Consider the following 17,224-nt stretch of genomic DNA (forward strand, 5'->3'; position numbering starts at 1 on the left):
AATTCATTTTCTAACAAAGAAGCAAAGTCACCTAAAGGACTATATTGAAATGTTTTGTCGTAAGAAACCCACATAAATCGTTTTACAATAACATATATAGTTGGATATTACTTACTAACCAACAGTTAAAATACCAACACTACTCAAGAAGAGATACACAAGTCATTTCCAAAGAAAACGTGAGTTAAATATCACTTATTAACCAGCATCCAAATTTCATTTTCTGAACTATAAACCGAGTAAAAAAGGTTATTTGTTGTATTGGTTTATGAATTTTTCTAGAAAATAAAAAACGATATTTATACTTGTAATAAAATGACTTTGGTCAAAAGAGTATTTCTATTAATTTAGCCAAATTTCATTCCTCTCATTTTCATGGAGGACTACAATGCTGGTTCGCGAGTTGATTTAGTCACCGTAATCTGTCGTTTTACATGGGGGGCCATCATTTGGAGTTAGTTGTTTGGAGCCTGACGTCGTGGTGATAGACAAAAGTCGTCGTCGTCGTCGCCGCCGCAAGCCTCCACAGCCAAAGGGAACACCATCACCAAAGAAGAAAGAAGAATATGAGGGCGTAGGACTACAGTTTCCAGGAAGGGAAGCATGAGATACAAACTTATGGTTCATATTTAGAATAAAAAGAAGAAAGAAGAGGATTGAAAAGGAAAGAAATTAAAAGAAACTGTTCATATCAATCAATGCAGAGAATAGATTCCTGCACACAGGTTGAGAACTGCACACACAAACAAAAACAAAAACAAAATATGCATCCAAACTGAAACCAGAGTTTACTCCATCCCCAATTCCCATTGCCACATCCATATAATAATATAATTCCAGGAAGATTCTTGACCAACCACAAAGTCATACATCATGCCTTCTTTGCCTATAATCATCACTACACACTTGCAAATAGTTCTTAGAAGAGTACTTGGGAGCTTAATTTTACAGCAATCAAATGGTTGGAAGATTATCAAAGATGATGGAATGTGTCTTCGGCAGTTCTCCAGAATTCCCAAGTATCGAACTACATAGTTCTTGTAACAACCCAAACCCAAACCCACCGCTAGCAGATATTGTCCGCTTCCCCTCAAGATTTTTCAAACGCGTTAGATAAGGAGACCTTTCTACATTCTTATAAAAAATGTTTCATTCTCCTCTCCAACCAACCAAAGTAGAATCTCACCGTTCTATTCTAGTGCCCTTTCCTAGATCACACTGTCTTCAAACAACTTCTTGTGTCACCGAGATATTCTACCAACACCTGGGGTGAATCCATGTCAGGGAAAGTAAATAACTTTCTCATCCTCTCTCACCTCTCATAACAACCCAGCCAAACTAGTTTGAAAAAATTAGTCAGAAGTAAACCACAGACTTTCTTTTTCTCTCTTTTTGCCATGATGACACAGTTGGATGTCACTCAACGTTTCATCGGAGTTTTATGCCTCAATTCTTTCAAAATCACTCCACCGCTACTTGGGAAGGGATAGCATAGGTTGCTTTCAAAGGGGTGGGGTGGCTGTTGAAGACTGAAGCCACCTTAAACACTACTACTTCGAAAATTTTTGTCAGAAGAAATCCACACAAAGATTATCCAAAAGTTAGATATGACTTCTAGCTACCCTCCAAATTAAGTTCCCATGTCTGAATTAACTACCCCTACCCCTACCCCTACCCCACCGCTCCTTAGGTGGGGTAGCATAATTTCTGTCTACAAGAGAAGGGGGAGTGTCTCTCAAAGGACTAAGCCACTTACCAAGTGACAACTTCTAGGACTAAAAAGTTTGGAGTAGCTAGCTTAATAGAGTTGTGAATTTTGTGCCTATTCTTATCTCCCCCATGGTTCAGATTTTGATTCTATCCACAGCTGAAGAAGCTTTGTGATCTCCCCCATTCCACCCTCCCCCCTTGGATTTTGGACTTAGTAGAAGATCCTCCTCCTCTAATCTTTGGCACATGTCCTACACCACCAGTTCATTGTTTTTTCCAATGAGAACCGGTACATTGTTTCTTAATCTCCACCCCCTACACCCATACCCTCTCAGCATATTGTGCATATCATACATGTCCATATGCTACAAAAAATGAGACAGAGAGACAGAGAGAGAGTTCTATCAAATCAGTTACACATGAGCATGAGGAAAAATAAAATTATACCAGCACCCTTATAACATACCACGGATAAAGATTTCCTAGATAAACAAGTTCGATAGAACCAAGAATGACAGTAGCAAAAACCAATGATGAAGACTCATATAGTCACATATATCGTCAAACGCACTAATAAGTAGCAAATAACAACAATCAACATGAGCCCATCACTAACTTCTCCTGCAACAGAGATAATTTGACAAACAGAAAGAAAGAAAATAAATGTAAAAAAAACAATGCTTTCATTGAACAGGATTTCTCCCTAACAGATTAGCAAGTTATTGTCATCAAGTGAGTCTTTTCCCAGGAAAATTTTCACTCCAAGAGGCATTTGCATGATTACAATCTATGAGAGGAGAAGATCTGCAGCCCAATGTTTTACTGTTCTCAAGGTTTCTTCTTAGTGGCAGGCTCTACTGCAATAGTGCTTGAATCCCAAAAACTTCTCAATGAGCAAGAATTATATGTTCTTCTGATATCCACTAATTTAGCTTAAGTGAGTAAAATTTTGGCTTTCAATTAAGAGTGATGGGTACAATTCCCCTAGAAAGACTTGATACTCATTGTCCGTTGTTCATAAAAGCATGTTAGGAAAAAAAAAACCCTTAGATGCAAGCAATGCTTCGGATATCAAAGTGGGAAGAAAACATGTAAGCTTAAAAATCAAATTATATGATGAAATTCATTACAATATCAACTCACATCACTTCTACTAACTCCAAGGTTCAATTTCCGAGTTTACTGACCTTCCTCGTCTAGATTCAAGCATCGCTATCGCTGCTATCATCGTTGTCGTTCCCCAGATCCGTAGCAAAATAAACTCCAGGATGAACAGTCCGCCTCCGCGTTCTTGAAGGAAGTATGTTGTCCAAATCGACCTCCGTAAGCGGATCATCCGACAAATCGCTCTCTTCAGAGCCTAACTCACTTCCATCATCGTCGTCGTCGTCGTCTTCCTCCTCCTCAATAAATTTCCCTTTTCCTTTGTCGTCCTTCATGATACCCTTCCCCTTACGATCCTCATCCACTTTCCCACTCAACTTTCCACCATCGTCACTGTCATCTTCCTCCTCATCCTCGTCGCTGTCCACCTCCTCGTAATCCTCATCTTCTGCTTCTCCCACATCCACACAAACTCCACCATCTTTCCCTCCCTCAACCAAAGAATCGCCATCAATCCCTTCACCACTCACACCATTCTTCACAGCATTGCAGGAATCGCCCTCAACCACTTCGAGCTTCTGAATTTTGTTCGAACGCTCCTGTTTCTCTTCAGAGCAGGGATCAACTTTGCGCTTCACATCAAATACAGGCTCCTCTGTGTTAGTAGTTTCCGCCATTAACGTGGCGCAGAACCCACCTTGAAAGCTTCGAGCCCTAATTTCAGAGTAAAATCAACGAAAACGAATTAGGGTTTTCAATAGAACTGTAGAATCAAGGATTTCGATTAACTTCACAATTCCCAGTTCCAAGCTGTTCCGAAGCTTCGAAGCGGTAAAAAAAAAAAAAAAAAAATTACCCTCAGTGAAAAATTAGAATTTAACCCAAAAGTAAAAAAAAATTAATAATTAGGTTAAATAATGTAGGAGAGCCGTGCATGAGCTCCATTTGGAAGCCATACTGCCAAGACTGTGCAGGTGTGTCGAGCTGTCAGGCAGAAAAAATCAAGGGAAAAACTAAACAGGTAAGAAACCTAATATAGAATATTGTCCTAATACACCGTCCTCCTCAATCACGTTATATTATTTGCCTTTGACTTTTATGTTATCGGGTGCCTATCACTTGTGCTGCTTTCGTGTCTTCTATTTGTAGTATGATCGTGACATTTTTTATAAGGGTGTGAAAACTTCTCAAAGCAAAACGCGTTTTAAAATTTTTTATGGAAAACTTGAAAATAGAAGCTTAAAGAGAACAATATATGTCAGTGGTGGACTTGGAGTGTTACAGTTGGTACTAAAGCTAGACACCGAACGATGTGCTAGCGAGAAGGCTGAGTCCCGAAAGAGGGTGAACACGAGGATGTTGGGCCCCGAAAGGGAGTAGATTGGGGGATCCTTTCGAAAGAGGTGGATTGTAAGATTCTACTTTAGGTAGGGAAGAGAACGAAGATGTAAGACCCCAAAGGAGTGGATTGTGACTCGTTTTAAAGGGGTAAAAAATATAATTATTATAGAATTAAATAAAATAATAATAATAACTTAAAAAAAAAAGTTGGGTTACTTTAAACTTTTATTATTAGTTTAATTGCAGGTTGATATTTACATGGTCGGGTCAACCCGACCAATAAAAATACAGAGTTATAACCCAACCCAACTCTACTTAAAAAAAATAAAAAATATTTGTGTTTATAATTAATATTAGTGTTGCGTTCTGACTTGTAAATATTTTATATTTGAAACTTATGAGATTTCAGTTATTAATGTAAGTTGATATGTAGATTTTTTAAAATAATTAAAAAAAATGAATAGCTTAACAACCGAACTAAACTCAACCAAAAAATAGAGGGTTGAGTTTGGTTAGGTTAGATTGTGAACTCTATACGAGTTGCTCGAGTAACCAACCAAAAAAAATTAAAACTCAACCGCAACTCATATACATTCTTAATTATGGCTGATTGAAGCAGCACGGGTAAGACGGGTAAGACGGGTAAGACGGTAGAAAACACAAGGCAACGACTTTGAAAGCTTGGCATTCTTTTATTATACAAACTTGCATGGTCACATTTTAGCACCAAAATAATTAAGTTCAAACCTTTCTCCTCCTCCAAAGGTTTTTCTAGCTAAATATTTGATCATATTGTGGAACCATGCACCAGCTTCTTTACTATTATTGTAGCTATGTCTCTTAGTAGAAGTCATCGAGCGACAAGTTCTCGACTGATCCAAAGCCTTCGATACCTCCCATTCTCGAGTAGTTGGTCATTGAGCTACTCATAAAGTCAAACGACGAATCGTTATCGAAAGCTGAGCTAGTGTCGTAGATGAACGATGACACGGGATCGTCCATAGTTGAACTAGGCACGTACATAGAGTTAGCAGCTTTGCTAGCATTGAAGTCTTGAAACACAATATCGCCATTCATAACGCAACTATTTGCTATGTCGGAATATATTTCTGGATCGGACGCCTTTTTTGCTTGAATGACCTATAAAATTAATTAGAGATTAAACAAATACTAAGTGTTACGAAGATTATCGTATTGGAAACAAAACGAAGCTAGCTTACGTAGCTATGATCTTCAAAATCTTGGTAAACCAAGATGAAATCTCCTAGTTGTATGCCATGGGCGTTGACGAAGTCCCCTGCAACAACTCGATGTCAAAATTACGATATCTATGTTAGATCATAACGTGAACACAAACTAAGCCTTGTTTGGTAACGATTTTGAAGAGAGCTTACCCGTGTTTTCAAGTACGTACATTCTACTATTGTTATTCGGCCAAAACCTGCAAAATCCAACGATTTTAAAAACATAACTATACATACAAAACCGAACCGAACGGAAAAAAACCGAACCGAACCAAACCAAACCTATATTTAAAGTTCCAAACATGGACTCCATCCAAGTCATCCATGGTGATGATGATTCCTTCTTTAGACTCCAAAGTAGGGAGGTGAGTTTCAGCAGCTTTCTGAGAAATAATTTGTGTTAATTAGTTATTAATTAAGTAATTAATTAATTAATTAATTAATTAAAAAGCATATTATAATTTTGTTCATCAACACCTTTGGGAGTATCATTCTCCTGAGAGAGCTAACATCACTGTTCTTCAGCTCCTTCTGAAAAAGAAACTTCAGCCTTCTTGGATCAATTACCTGTTCATTCAATTTACAAAATAATAATAATAATAATAATAATAATAAAACAATTTTTTTTTTTAATCACAACTAATCAAAACCGGACCGAACCGAACTGAAAATCCAATGCTAAACCCGAAAAATCCTTTGTTTTAAAACTTGACAAATATATCAAAATCGAACCGAAATAAAGAACCCCGACCTGAGACCCGAAACCCTAAATCCTAAAAAACCCTTAGTTACAAAATTTAGAACTATATCAAAATCGAACCGAAATGAAGAATCCCAACTCGAAACCCTAAATCCTAAAAAAACACTTAGTTTCAAAACTCATAACTATATCAAAATCGAACCGAAATGAAGAAACCCTAAATCCTAAAAAAGACCCAAAACCCTAAACTCGGAAAAACCGTTTGTTTCAAAATTCAACAACTATATCAAAATCGAACCAAAACGAAGAATCCCAACTCGAAACCCTAAGCGCTAAAAAACTCTTAGTTTCGAAACTCAAAAGCTACATCAAAACTAAACCGAATCGAATCGAAGAATCCCGACCGTGATCTCCAAACACATTATGAAAAAAAGAGTTCAAAAACACCAATGACACGGACCCCGACACGACCACCTAAAAATCCAACATTAGGATCGAAAACATAACATCAAAGAAGAAAAAAAAAAGTACAAGAATGATATCGTGTTTGATGAACCAAAAAAAAAAAAAAAAAAATTATTAAAAAACCATTGTAAATAAATAAAAAAAAAACAAAAAAAAAAAACAAATATAAATAAATATTTGGATTTTAGTAATAATCAATTTGTACCTAAACATATACATGGTAATCCTCCTTTGATTCGCTTACCTTTTGCTCGTTTTCATAAACTACTTTATTTAGGGTTGCCTTACAAATTCTTAACCCTTAAGTAATTCACCTCCTTCTTCCACTTTAATTACCAAATTACCCTAACAAATGCATTTCTTTTATTTTCTTTTATTTTATTAATATGTTCTTGCACCATTGCACCAATCCATGCGCCTGCTTCTAACTCCCTCTTGTATATTTGGATTATTTTTAGTGGCTCAAACATATTAATAAAATATTTTACTCATATTTTATATAATTTTTAAATACTTATATGACGGGAAGTTCATAGTTTTTTTTTTTTTTTTTTTTTTTTTTTTTTTTAATTTTAAATCCCATATAAAAATTTGCATTACAAAAAAAATAAATAAAAAATAAAGAGAGTAAAAGAAGTAGAAGAAGAGTACCCGAGGGGGAGGGAGGTGGGCGGAAGAAGAAGAAGGAGGAAAGGAGAAGTGAAGATTAGAAGAAGAGCGGCGCTGGCGGGCCATCCTCTTCTTGCGGTGGACTCCACCGCCGCCGAAGCCGGGAACCGCGGCGGCGAGATCGGGGGAAGCGGCGGCGAGGCGGTGGTTGACGTCTTGGAGTGGGCAGTGATCCTGGTTGATGATGGACATCATGATGAGGAGGAGGAGGAAGAGAGAAAAGGGGCAGTAGATAATGTGCTATTTTTGGCAAGAGAGAAAGGGGAAGTGTGGAAGCTAAGGGAGTGGTGAAATAGAGGAAGGGAATGGTGAGTGGTTAAAAACAACCATAACATAACAATTATATCCGTATCATACCCTCTCCCCTCTCTATCTCCCTACACATCACCATTAAATAAATCTAACCATAGTTAAATATAAACTACTCATTAAATCAAACAACGTGAAACGATTTAAATATTCCTACGTACCACCATTAAATTGAAAGGAAGTTAAGTTAACCAAGGTTAAGTGATGGTTAAATGAGAGGAGTATCTTTCTATAAGTGAGGGGAGGGAGAGAAATGGGTTAACCATGGTTAAGAGAGGGAGGAGAGAGAGAGAGAGAAAAAGGTTAACCATGGTTAAGAGGAGGGAGGAGAGAAGGGTAGTGGCGAGGAAGTGAGAGACGGATGGACGGTGGGGAGGGATGAAAGTTGGGGAGAGGAGGAGGGATACAGGTGGAGGAAAAGTTCTGAGGTTGCATGCAACGACTATACCCCAACCCCCGTTTTTTTTTTTTATTTAACACTCTTCCCTCGCCCTTAATCAATGGCCTTTTGGCGCCTTTCGCTTTGGACTCTCCGTCACCTTTTTTTTTTTTTTTTTTTTTTTTGAGTCAAAATAAAATCAAATTATTTTTAGGTCAATAATAATAATAATAATAATAATAATAATAAAGAATGGTTTTTATTTTGGCTAACTTTCAAAAAAATTTAATAATATTTTTAAATTAAAGAAAGTCTAAAAAAAATCTTTTTAACTTAAAACATTAAAAATTAAAAAATATCATTGTCAATTATCATTCGTTCTAAAGAAAATATTTTGTTTCGAAAATATATTTTTTTTTTTTTTGTTATTACTCATAAAAAAAATTACAAAAATACCTTTAAATTTTTTAGGGGTTAATTAAAATTTTTTTTTATGGGTATTTTTATTTATTTTAAATTATTATAATTATTACTTTTATTCTACTAATTATTATTTTATCATAAAATTGCCATATTAGTGATTCATTAATTATTTAATAGAGCCGTTGATTCGTGGACTTAATGAAACAGTTTCTTAAATTTGGGGACTTGGATTATACGATTTTTAAATTTTGGAATAAAAAAAATTATTTTAATATTATAAAAAAAAATTAAGTTTAAATATTATTTTTAGTTCTTATTATCTTATTTCCATTCTTATACTTTTTTTTTTAATTTTATTTATTTTAGAACTAAATTTTAATAATATCTTTTAATTTTCAAAAATTTAGGTAATACCTTAAACTTTACAAAAGTATATATATATATATATATATATAAAACGATAGACTTGGGTAGAATAAAAAATAATGTTAATATCCTTAAAATTAAAAAAAAAAAAAATTGAAGATAGTTTATGAAGTTCAAATAGACGGATTCTATTCATAGATGGATGACAATAATTTTTTATTTCATAAAAATGTGTTAATATTACCATTAAAATTTTATGGGTATTTTTTTTTTTTTTATACTAGCAAATCTTTTAAAAGTTTAAATATATTCTTTTAAATAAGGTCAAATTAGCTTTTCAAATACGAGTATACCGTTTATGATCTAACTCCTAGTTTCTTGATTAAATTATATATATATATCGACTACAAATTATCATATCTTGTTGAGGTAAACGTGTCATCGTAATTGCCAGATTATGACATTGTACAATAAATAATTATCGGGCGAATTTCTAGTATATTTTATATAATTGATATATTTCAAATCATGTATATAAGACGGGTATGAATGTGCCAAGATGAACTTTACTCGTTCAAAATATGATAACGTGCTTTTTTTTGTATGAGGACAAAGTTAGCTTTGGGCATGACAAGAGTGTCAGACAAGTTTGTTAGCATGTAATGCCTTAGCGTAAGAAGGGATGCATTGCGCACTGTGGACCCATCTACCTAGCTAGTGACAAAAAATAAGACCAACACAATAGGTGTCTTTATGGGACGAACGTGTTCGAGATTGAGTTAAGGATCATTGTCTTCCAGGTTGGGGCCGACGTTATGTGTCACAATCGCACTTTTGATGCCAGTGGACTTGCGATTATGCGACACTTACTTTCCAACGACAAGTGAGCTAAGCCAATTCGTTCTTGCGTCGCCTACGGCTAGGCGACGTATGCTCGAGCCTTTGTCCTCGATTTTAAGAGAAGATTTTAGAAAACGAGGGCAGAGAGAGATTTTTGAAAGAGACGTTATATAAGCAAGCAAGAGAGAAATAACAACGGCTCACAATATATAACCTTGGGTAGGGAGAAGTTGACAATTAGTCGTATACCCCAATAATACATTTGGAGGCATTTCATGTCAGATATACCTAGACATGATATTTCTGAAACGTCATACTTCCTAGAAATACAAAAGTAAAATACTAGAATATGAAAAGAAATAAAAGGTTGGGCTTGTCATGGGCATGCGGCCATGGGCAACACGCTTTGGACGAGCATGACCGTGACACTATGCAGACGGATCGTGAGCTTGAATTTCCTCTCACAGACTATGCTATACCCGTATATGGTATCGAACGTATATGGCTAGTTGAGTTAGATAAGCTTTATTTATTTTAAATATGAGAACTAAATCTTCGACGTCGGAGACGAGTGCATACTCGAGTTTTTATTAAAAAAATTTAAATATTTATTTTTTAATCAATTTCTTTTAAGAATAAATTTGATTGAGTAATTACTTGAATTAACCAAATTTATTTGGGGTAAAAATTTGGGGGTAATTTTTATAATTTAAATAAATAAAGATTTTCAGGGATTCAAAGGGTTCAATCTTTTTTTCTGGTATTTGAGTTTAATTCTCTCGTACTGATTAATTTATCCAAAATTCCGCGGCATTCCTTCAGGCGACGCGGCGGTCTCCGGCGAGAAGAACAAAGAATGGAAGCGAAGGTGGACGGCGTTGTAGAAGAGGGAGAAACGAGGAAAGTTGAATTTGAAGCATCGGAGATAGAGTACGTAAGCTATGGCGGTGAGCATCACTTGCCTCTTATCATGAATCTCGTCGATCAAGAACTCAGTGAACCCTACTCCATATTCACCTATCGTTACTTCGTATATCTCTGGCCTCAACTATCATTCCTGGTATTAATCTCGCTTTTGTGTCAAATCTCTGACTAATTAGATCATGATCGTTGCCATTCTCTTTAATTTTTGTTGTTTCTTCAGGCCTTCCATCGAGGAAAATGTGTCGGGACGGTGGTTTGTAAGATGGGAGAGCATCGGGGCACTTTCAGAGGGTACATTGCCATGTTGGTGGTCATCAAGCCTTATAGAGGCAAAGGCATTGGTAAATTTTTCCTTGCTTTTCTTGTTTATGTGAAGTGATTGTTATTTATCCGTGTTTGATAATGGCTCATTTACTCTAATGCGTGATCATTGAAATTTTCGGTTCTAGTTGCTCGTAGCTGTTTGAGTTATCCTATCTTGAAGCTTTCAATAGTTTTCCATGTAAATTGGAGCTGTAATTTCTTCGGAAGATTCATTTGTATAATTTACTTGGATTTCTATGTTCTTACAATATAATCACATATTAGAATAGTTTCTACTCAATTCTCTTTGACAAGAATGCCTGCTTACTCAAGATCATGATCCCAATTTTCTCTTCCTAACAGTTGATTATGTTGGATGATGAAAGTCCGGCATCGGCTAATTTAGGGAATATCATGGGTTTATAATCAAGGAATACTCTCTCCATTGGTCTGAGGCCTTTTGGGGAAGCCCAAAGCAAGGCCATGAGAGCTTATGCTCAAAGTGGACAATATCGTATCCTGAGGTCTTTTGGGGAAGCCCAAAGGAAGGCCATGAGAGCTTATGCTCAAAGTGGACAATATCGTACCATTGTGGAGAGTTGTGTTCGTCTAACCGATTAGAACATCATTTGTTTATTACCATAACATTGAACCTACTCCATAATGTTTTTCCATTTTAAATTTGGTTTTAAGACACATTATTTTTGTAATAAACCTATTAGAGTTCAAGATCTTCATTATCAATTCTTTTGTCTGTATTGTAGCTACTGAGCTTGTCACGAGATCAATAAGAGTCATGATGGAATCAGGTTGTGATGAGGTATGTTAGCATCAAATATGGTATTCCCTCTATATTATATATGCCAATATTTATGTTCCTTTATTGATTCATTAAAGGAGTCAAAGCAACTAACTTGTGAGTTCCCTTCCCGATATGATAGAGATTGATTTCTAACATTTTTAATTGAATCACTGAACTGCAAGTTAATAGGCCGCATCAGCTTTGTTCCCTTGTAAAGAAAAATGCAGCTCGAGCATGCATCTCTGATATTATACTTGCTATGTCATTTCCTTTAAATCCCAAGTGGTCTTTTCACCACAAATTCTCTTTCAATCCCGTACTCCTATTTGGTACTACTTGGTAAATTGGATTTGGAGACATCCGCTTTTATCGAGCTCTGTTTTGATCCATGCGAGTGCCTTCCATTAGACAATTAGAAAGAAAATTAGCTTAACTCCACCATGTGATATTATGTCATAACTTTACTGAAGATAATTACAACTACAGGTCAATCATTCAATGTAGAAATTTTAATTGATGATATATTTAGTGATCTAACCTCATATATCTCTCTATTAAGTTGACTGTTGTTTTCTTACGTTGGAGAAAATGGAATATTTAAAAAGGATTGAAACGTAACAATTTAAAGTATTGATGTGTTAACTTAAACGAACCCAAAGGTTGGGTAGTAATGACCTTTAATTTAGATAAGAAAAAAAAGGAAACTTTGAAGCCCCTTGGAGATAGCTACCAGATACCGAGTATTTTTCCGAGCGTCCTAACTATAAAATAAATTAAGTTGTAGTGAAAGTTTGATCATGATTTGGTGAACTAGAGAAGTCAAAAAGGTTTTGGGTGTTAATATGGCACATAGTTATTAAATTAGAAGAGAATTCATTTCCTCTCCTTACTAAGAAGGTTTGAGGTTTGCAAGAATGATGGGGAACATGTTTACTTTTGAGATCACAGGTTTAGGGTTTGGGGCCTACCTATCTTAGATATTAATATTATAAGATATTAATATTATAGCAAGTATCTCAATTCCAATGTTGTAGAGCTAGGCAACAAACTTACAGGATTTGTTGATTAGATGACTTGTGCTCAACTTGTTTTGAACACTTTTAGTTTAAAAGAAAAGGAGCATTCTCAAGTTTGGAAGTCTAATCGTTTTGAATGTGGCTCAAATTTACCAGGTTGAATAATCTTTGGGAGTTCTCCTGAATGGATGGTATAGATGTAGCTGGACCTGATCTGAATTTGAGATTAATGGCTTATGTTGAATTTTCCTGCTGTAATACCGTCTTGAGTAGCACATTTTTTCTTTTTACATGATTTGACAATTTGAACTAAATTGTAATAACCCAAGCCCACCGCTAGCCGTTATTGTCCTCTCTGGGCTTTCCCTCAAGGTCTTAAAGGGTACCTGTTAGGGAGAGATTTCCACACTCTTATAAAAAATGCTTCATTCTCCGGGATCTCGCACAAATCATTTCTTATTTAGTTTAATTCCATAAAATAGCGTGGCTACCATTTTCTTACTCATGTTTTGAGTTGTTTGAGTAGATGGAGTAGATGGTTAATGCAATTATTATGCAGTCACCCTTTCAAAAGAAATCAAATATCTTTTAGAAAAACGTGGTTAAACCTCCTTTTAAGGATGTTGTCAGACTCTTTTCATGCTGACCTTCTCATTTTATCCAAGTCTGCAGCCACTCTTTTATTCGCTTTGCCTATTGGAATTGTTTTCTATAATTTTTTCGACCTCAAGGGAGAGGATCGCTCGTTTCCTCTTCTTTATGAGCTTTGTTTTGTGCAATGTGACATGCTAACTTACAACTTACCATCTGATACTGTCTTGACTGAAGGTCACACTAGAAGCTGAAGTTACAAACAAAGGAGCACTTGCACTATATGGTCGTCTGGGGTTTATAAGGGCAAAACGACTCTTTCATTATTACTTGAATGGAGTTGATGCATTCCGTCTAAAGTTATTATTTCCACACATGGAATCACACCCATCCTTGAGTTTGATGGCTAACAGAAACGATAATCGACGGGAAGGCGACAGTTTATAGCACAAATGGTACGATATCCCATCTATTTTTGAAGCTAAGCAATTTATGTGAACACTATTCACCCTTTTTTCCTTCTATAGTTACTTTGTCCGCCAGCCATGTGATGTTGTGCATTAAACCCGACCCGAATGGTTCGTCAGATATCTGTTTGATGTTGTCCTTAGTAGTTAGAAGTGGACAGAGCTCTATAAAGTTGTTTATGCTGTAAATTTAGCCATCTGAGTTCTCCCTTTACGGCGTTGTAAACTTGTAATGGAATGAGAAACAGTTTTGATTATTTTGTCTATTTGAGAATGGGGATGAGAGATGGATGAGTTTATTGGAATAAAGGATTTTGATTTCCAGTTGAAACTTCTTAAGAAATTATAGGGTCTAAGCCAAGTTATTGAAGTTCTTATGTTTTTGCCTTTTTTAATTCTGAAGGCGGTGGTGATTGGTGCTTTATCCCAAGAGGTTTAACATATTTGATGTGGTTTCTTTGATTTGTAGAAGGTTAAATTGATTGGAGATAAAAATTTGTTTATAAACTTAATTGTTAAGTTGTTTTTTGTGAGAGTTTTTAATGATACATAGAAGTGACTAGTTTGGAAGAGATTTTTTATGGTATAAATTAAATAGTTACACATTTGAAAGTTGAGAAATTAAAGCAAAATTGATAGGAAAATGAACTAACATATTCAAAATAGGTTTCTTTCTATTCTATTTGATTCAAAATCTTTATAACAATCTTATTATGGATTCAAAATCTTTACAAGAATCCTATTACACTAAGAAGGTACATTTTCTATTACAAAAATCCTATTTTTAAATCTATAACAATCCTATTATTAAATGTTGATAGATTGTATCTCTTTCTTTAAGAATCACGATTCAAAATTTATACTTTATATGATCCTATTTTTATCTTTTTAAAATGTCAAAATTGTATCAAAATCGGTGTAATCAAGTGTCAAAATATGTACGATGTAGGTGTCAAAATGTGATACCGTTTGGTGTCGTGTAAATTTGGTGTCAAAATGTGATACCGTTTGGTGTCGTGTCTGGTGTCAAAACATGTGATGTAGGTAGGTCTAAATTTGGTGTAATTTGGTGTCAAAATGTGATACCTTTTGGTGTCAAAATGTGATACCGTTTGGTGTCAAAATGTGATACCGTGTCTAAATTTAAATTTGGTGTCAAAATCTGATGCCGTGTCTAAATTTAAATTTGGTGTCAAAATCTTGCCGTGTCTAAATTTAAATTTGGTGTCAAAATCTGATGCCGTGTCTAAATTTAAATTTGGTGTCAAAATCTGATGCCGTGTCTAAATTTAAATTTGGTGTCAAAATCTGATGCCGTGTCTAAATTTAAATTTGGTGTCAAAATCTTGCCGTGTCTAAATTTAAATTTGGTGTCGTGTCTAAATTTAAATTTGGTGTCGTGTGGCCCTAAATTTGGTGTTGTCTAAAAGTGGCCCTAAATTTGGTGTTGTCTAAAAGTGGCCCTAAATTTGGTGTTGTCTAAACGGTGTCAAAATGTGATATAGCTGAATTTAAATTTGGTGTCGTGTCTAAACTCTAAATTTGGTGTCAAAACCTGGTCTAAATTTGGTGTCACAGTGTCTAAATTAAGTGTCACAGTGTCTAAATTTGGTGTCAAAATATTAAGCGAGTGTCTAAATTGTGAAGGGTTACAGTGTATAAATTAAGTGTCTAAATTTGGTGTCAAAATGTTGAAGTTTAAATTGTGAAGGGTTACAGTGTATAAATTAAGTGTCTAAATTTGGTGTCAAAATGTTGAAGTGTCACAGTGTCTAAATTAATCCGTGTCTAAATTTGGTGTCAAAATGTAAAGTGTGTCAAAATCAAAATCGTGTCTAAATTTGGTGTCAAAATCACATTCTATTGTCTAAATCTAATCACATACTATTGTCTAAATCAGGTGTCTAAATTTGATGTCACCCTCACAATCTATTGTCTAAATCTGTTATAAATCGTCACAATCTAATGTCTAAATCTGTTATGAATGAATCATGTCAGTCTAAATTTGGTGTCAAAATCATAATCTATTGTCTAAATTTGTTATAAATGGTCTAAATCTATTATATAAATTTGTTATAAATGGTCTAAATCTATTATAAATTGTGTCAGTCTAAATTTGGTGTCAAAATCACAATCGGTTGTCTAAATCTAAATCTGTTATAAATTGTGTCTCTTACTTTGCTAGAATCTTATAACAAACTTATCTCTCTTAATAAAATTCTTTATAACAATCCTATTTTTACTATAATTTCTCCTTTTATTTCAAAATCATCTCTTTATAACAGTCTTATTACATGATAATACTGATAGTCTTCCTCCTGCAACAATCCAAGTGTTTTTAAAACATGTTTCAATCTCTATTCTTTCTCATACGTTTTAAGATCGTATCTCTCTCTTTATAACAACACTATTTGTTGTCGCAGCTACCTGCACTTTTTATTTGGACTCAAGAAATATCTTTAAAACTAGAACTACAATATATAAATCTCAAGCAAATTTAAATATACAAATTTATTAAGTAAAACTTAAACCGTGAAAACTATCCGGAATTAATACAGAAGTTAATGCTATTATGACTATCGTGAATGTATAATGGTCTAGAATATCATTCATTATTAATTTTATTTGAGAATAAAGTATTTTGAAAAATCTCGAACATTTAGTAAGTGACTCTCTTGTTAGTCATAAATTGCAAACACACGTAGACATGAATCATGACATTCCGTCGTATTAGAACCTAAAACTATGGTCGTAGGATCCAATCTCTCTATACTCAATGTGTATCACTTTCATTAGACATAGTTATACATGATTCCATCCATATACTAACAATAAAATAGGGGTATTCAAAATCAGTTGTCTGAATTTGTTATAAGCCTGTCAAAATCAAAATGGTACCGTGTCTAAATTTGGTGTCAAAATCACAATTTGTTGTCTAAATTTGTAAATCGTGTCAATATGTTATAAATGGTGTTAAAATGGATACAGTGTCTTTGGTGTCAAAATCAAAATCTCAAAATCTACTCTATCCATAGAGTCCTGCCGACTAATAAGGTTATCAAGTGAATTGTAATGAAAGTTGAAATGACCCGAAAAAGTAATTATATTATAGAACTTGTTTTATAATATAAAATGGCATGCCGCTACTCGGACTCAAACTAAGATGCTCTAGCACTGCTTCCTAAGAGCAGCATGTCTACTGATTTCACCATAGCGGCTTTCTCAAAATCATAATAACCTATTATTATTCATTGAAAAAATATAATTAGAATAAATTTTATTAATTTAATAATAGTTTGATTTTAGAGGATTTTGCAAACCAATTTAATTATGTATTCGGTGGGATATATTCTATACTGTACTAGTAATAATGATTTCGAGAAAAGAAAGAAGGGTTCATAGAATTAAAAAATACGATTTTAACTTAATCCACTAATGTCATCATTCTAACGTCTCATTAATTGGTATCAAAATCTGTATCTATAGGTGTCAAAATCTGTATAAATCTGGTGTCAAAATCTGTGTCTTTTCTGGATAACAATTCTATTTTTATAATATGATTCAAAATCTA

At 34.5% G+C, this 17,224-nt stretch overlaps 3 protein-coding genes across 9 annotated transcripts; 1 reads left to right on the forward strand and 2 right to left on the reverse strand.

Annotated features, from left to right (window-relative positions):
- Nucleotides 1-311: 311 nt before the first annotated feature.
- On the reverse strand, nt 312-3,604 carry LOC111809788 (uncharacterized). Of its 3 annotated transcripts, none has more exons than XM_087118272.1 (2): nt 2,898-3,604; nt 312-521 (listed from the first exon to the last, which is right to left on the reverse strand). In XM_087118272.1, exon 1 carries the CDS (start codon nt 3,489-3,491, stop codon nt 2,913-2,915), a length of 579 nt encoding a protein of 192 aa, XP_086974398.1. In that variant the 5' UTR covers nt 3,492-3,604; the 3' UTR covers nt 312-521; nt 2,898-2,912. The 3 variants fall into 3 exon arrangements, with proteins under 3 accessions (XP_086974398.1, XP_086974377.1, XP_086974413.1); XM_087118251.1 differs by having other exon boundaries at nt 312-580; XM_087118287.1 differs by lacking the exon at nt 312-521 and adding an exon at nt 587-2,567.
- Nucleotides 3,605-4,806: 1,202 nt separating this feature from the next.
- On the reverse strand, nt 4,807-7,550 carry LOC111807526 (B3 domain-containing transcription factor FUS3). 3 transcript variants are annotated; one of them, XM_023693289.2, is made up of 6 exons: nt 7,216-7,550; nt 5,877-5,930; nt 5,682-5,782; nt 5,550-5,596; nt 5,376-5,452; nt 4,807-5,295 (listed from the first exon to the last, which is right to left on the reverse strand). In XM_023693289.2, exons 1-6 carry the CDS (start codon nt 7,426-7,428, stop codon nt 4,996-4,998), a joined length of 792 nt encoding a protein of 263 aa, XP_023549057.1. In that variant the 5' UTR covers nt 7,429-7,550; the 3' UTR covers nt 4,807-4,995. The 3 variants fall into 3 exon arrangements, with proteins under 3 accessions (XP_023549057.1, XP_086985619.1, XP_023549049.1); XM_087129493.1 differs by having other exon boundaries at nt 5,877-5,942; XM_023693281.2 differs by having other exon boundaries at nt 5,877-5,966; nt 7,216-7,549.
- Nucleotides 7,551-10,288: 2,738 nt separating this feature from the next.
- LOC111790906 (N-alpha-acetyltransferase MAK3) lies at nt 10,289-13,986 on the forward strand. Of its 3 annotated transcripts, XM_023672042.2 has the most exons (5): nt 10,291-10,610; nt 10,695-10,815; nt 11,542-11,597; nt 13,424-13,641; nt 13,714-13,986. In XM_023672042.2, the coding sequence occupies exons 1-4, from the start codon at nt 10,407-10,409 to the stop codon at nt 13,631-13,633; spliced, it is 591 nt and encodes a 196-aa protein (XP_023527810.2). In that variant the 5' UTR covers nt 10,291-10,406; the 3' UTR covers nt 13,634-13,641; nt 13,714-13,986. The 3 variants fall into 3 exon arrangements, with proteins under 3 accessions (XP_086978992.1, XP_023527810.2, XP_023527802.2); XM_087122866.1 differs by having other exon boundaries at nt 10,289-10,580; nt 13,424-13,986; XM_023672034.2 differs by having other exon boundaries at nt 13,424-13,986.
- Nucleotides 13,987-17,224: the final 3,238 nt, after the last annotated feature.

Source organism: Cucurbita pepo, chromosome 1 (genome assembly GCF_057944985.1).
Source record: "Cucurbita pepo subsp. pepo isolate OVF chromosome 1, ASM5794498v1, whole genome shotgun sequence".
In the NCBI taxonomy this organism is placed as follows: Eukaryota; Viridiplantae; Streptophyta; class Magnoliopsida; order Cucurbitales; family Cucurbitaceae; genus Cucurbita; species Cucurbita pepo.

Bases quoted from the DNA above. Each gene is read 5' to 3' on its own strand.
- LOC111809788 (XM_087118272.1), bottom strand. From the start codon at position 3,491: ATGGCGGAAACTACTAACACAGAGGAGCCTGTATTTGATGTGAAGCGC.
- LOC111807526 (XM_023693281.2), bottom strand. From the start codon at position 7,428: ATGATGTCCATCATCAACCAGGATCACTGCCCACTCCAAGACGTCAAC. The intron at 5,967-7,215 runs GTACTCTTCTTC...TTGAATGAACAG, and splicing joins CCCACCTCCCTCCCCCTCGG to GTAATTGATCCAAGAAGGCT. The intron at 5,597-5,681 runs GTTTGGTTTGGT...TGGATTTTGCAG, and splicing joins GTTTGGAACTTTAAATATAG to GTTTTGGCCGAATAACAATA.
- LOC111790906 (XM_023672034.2), top strand. From the start codon at position 10,407: ATGGAAGCGAAGGTGGACGGCGTTGTAGAAGAGGGAGAAACGAGGAAA. The intron at 10,611-10,694 runs GTATTAATCTCG...TTGTTTCTTCAG, and splicing joins GGCCTCAACTATCATTCCTG to GCCTTCCATCGAGGAAAATG. The intron at 11,598-13,423 runs GTATGTTAGCAT...TCTTGACTGAAG, and splicing joins TGGAATCAGGTTGTGATGAG to GTCACACTAGAAGCTGAAGT.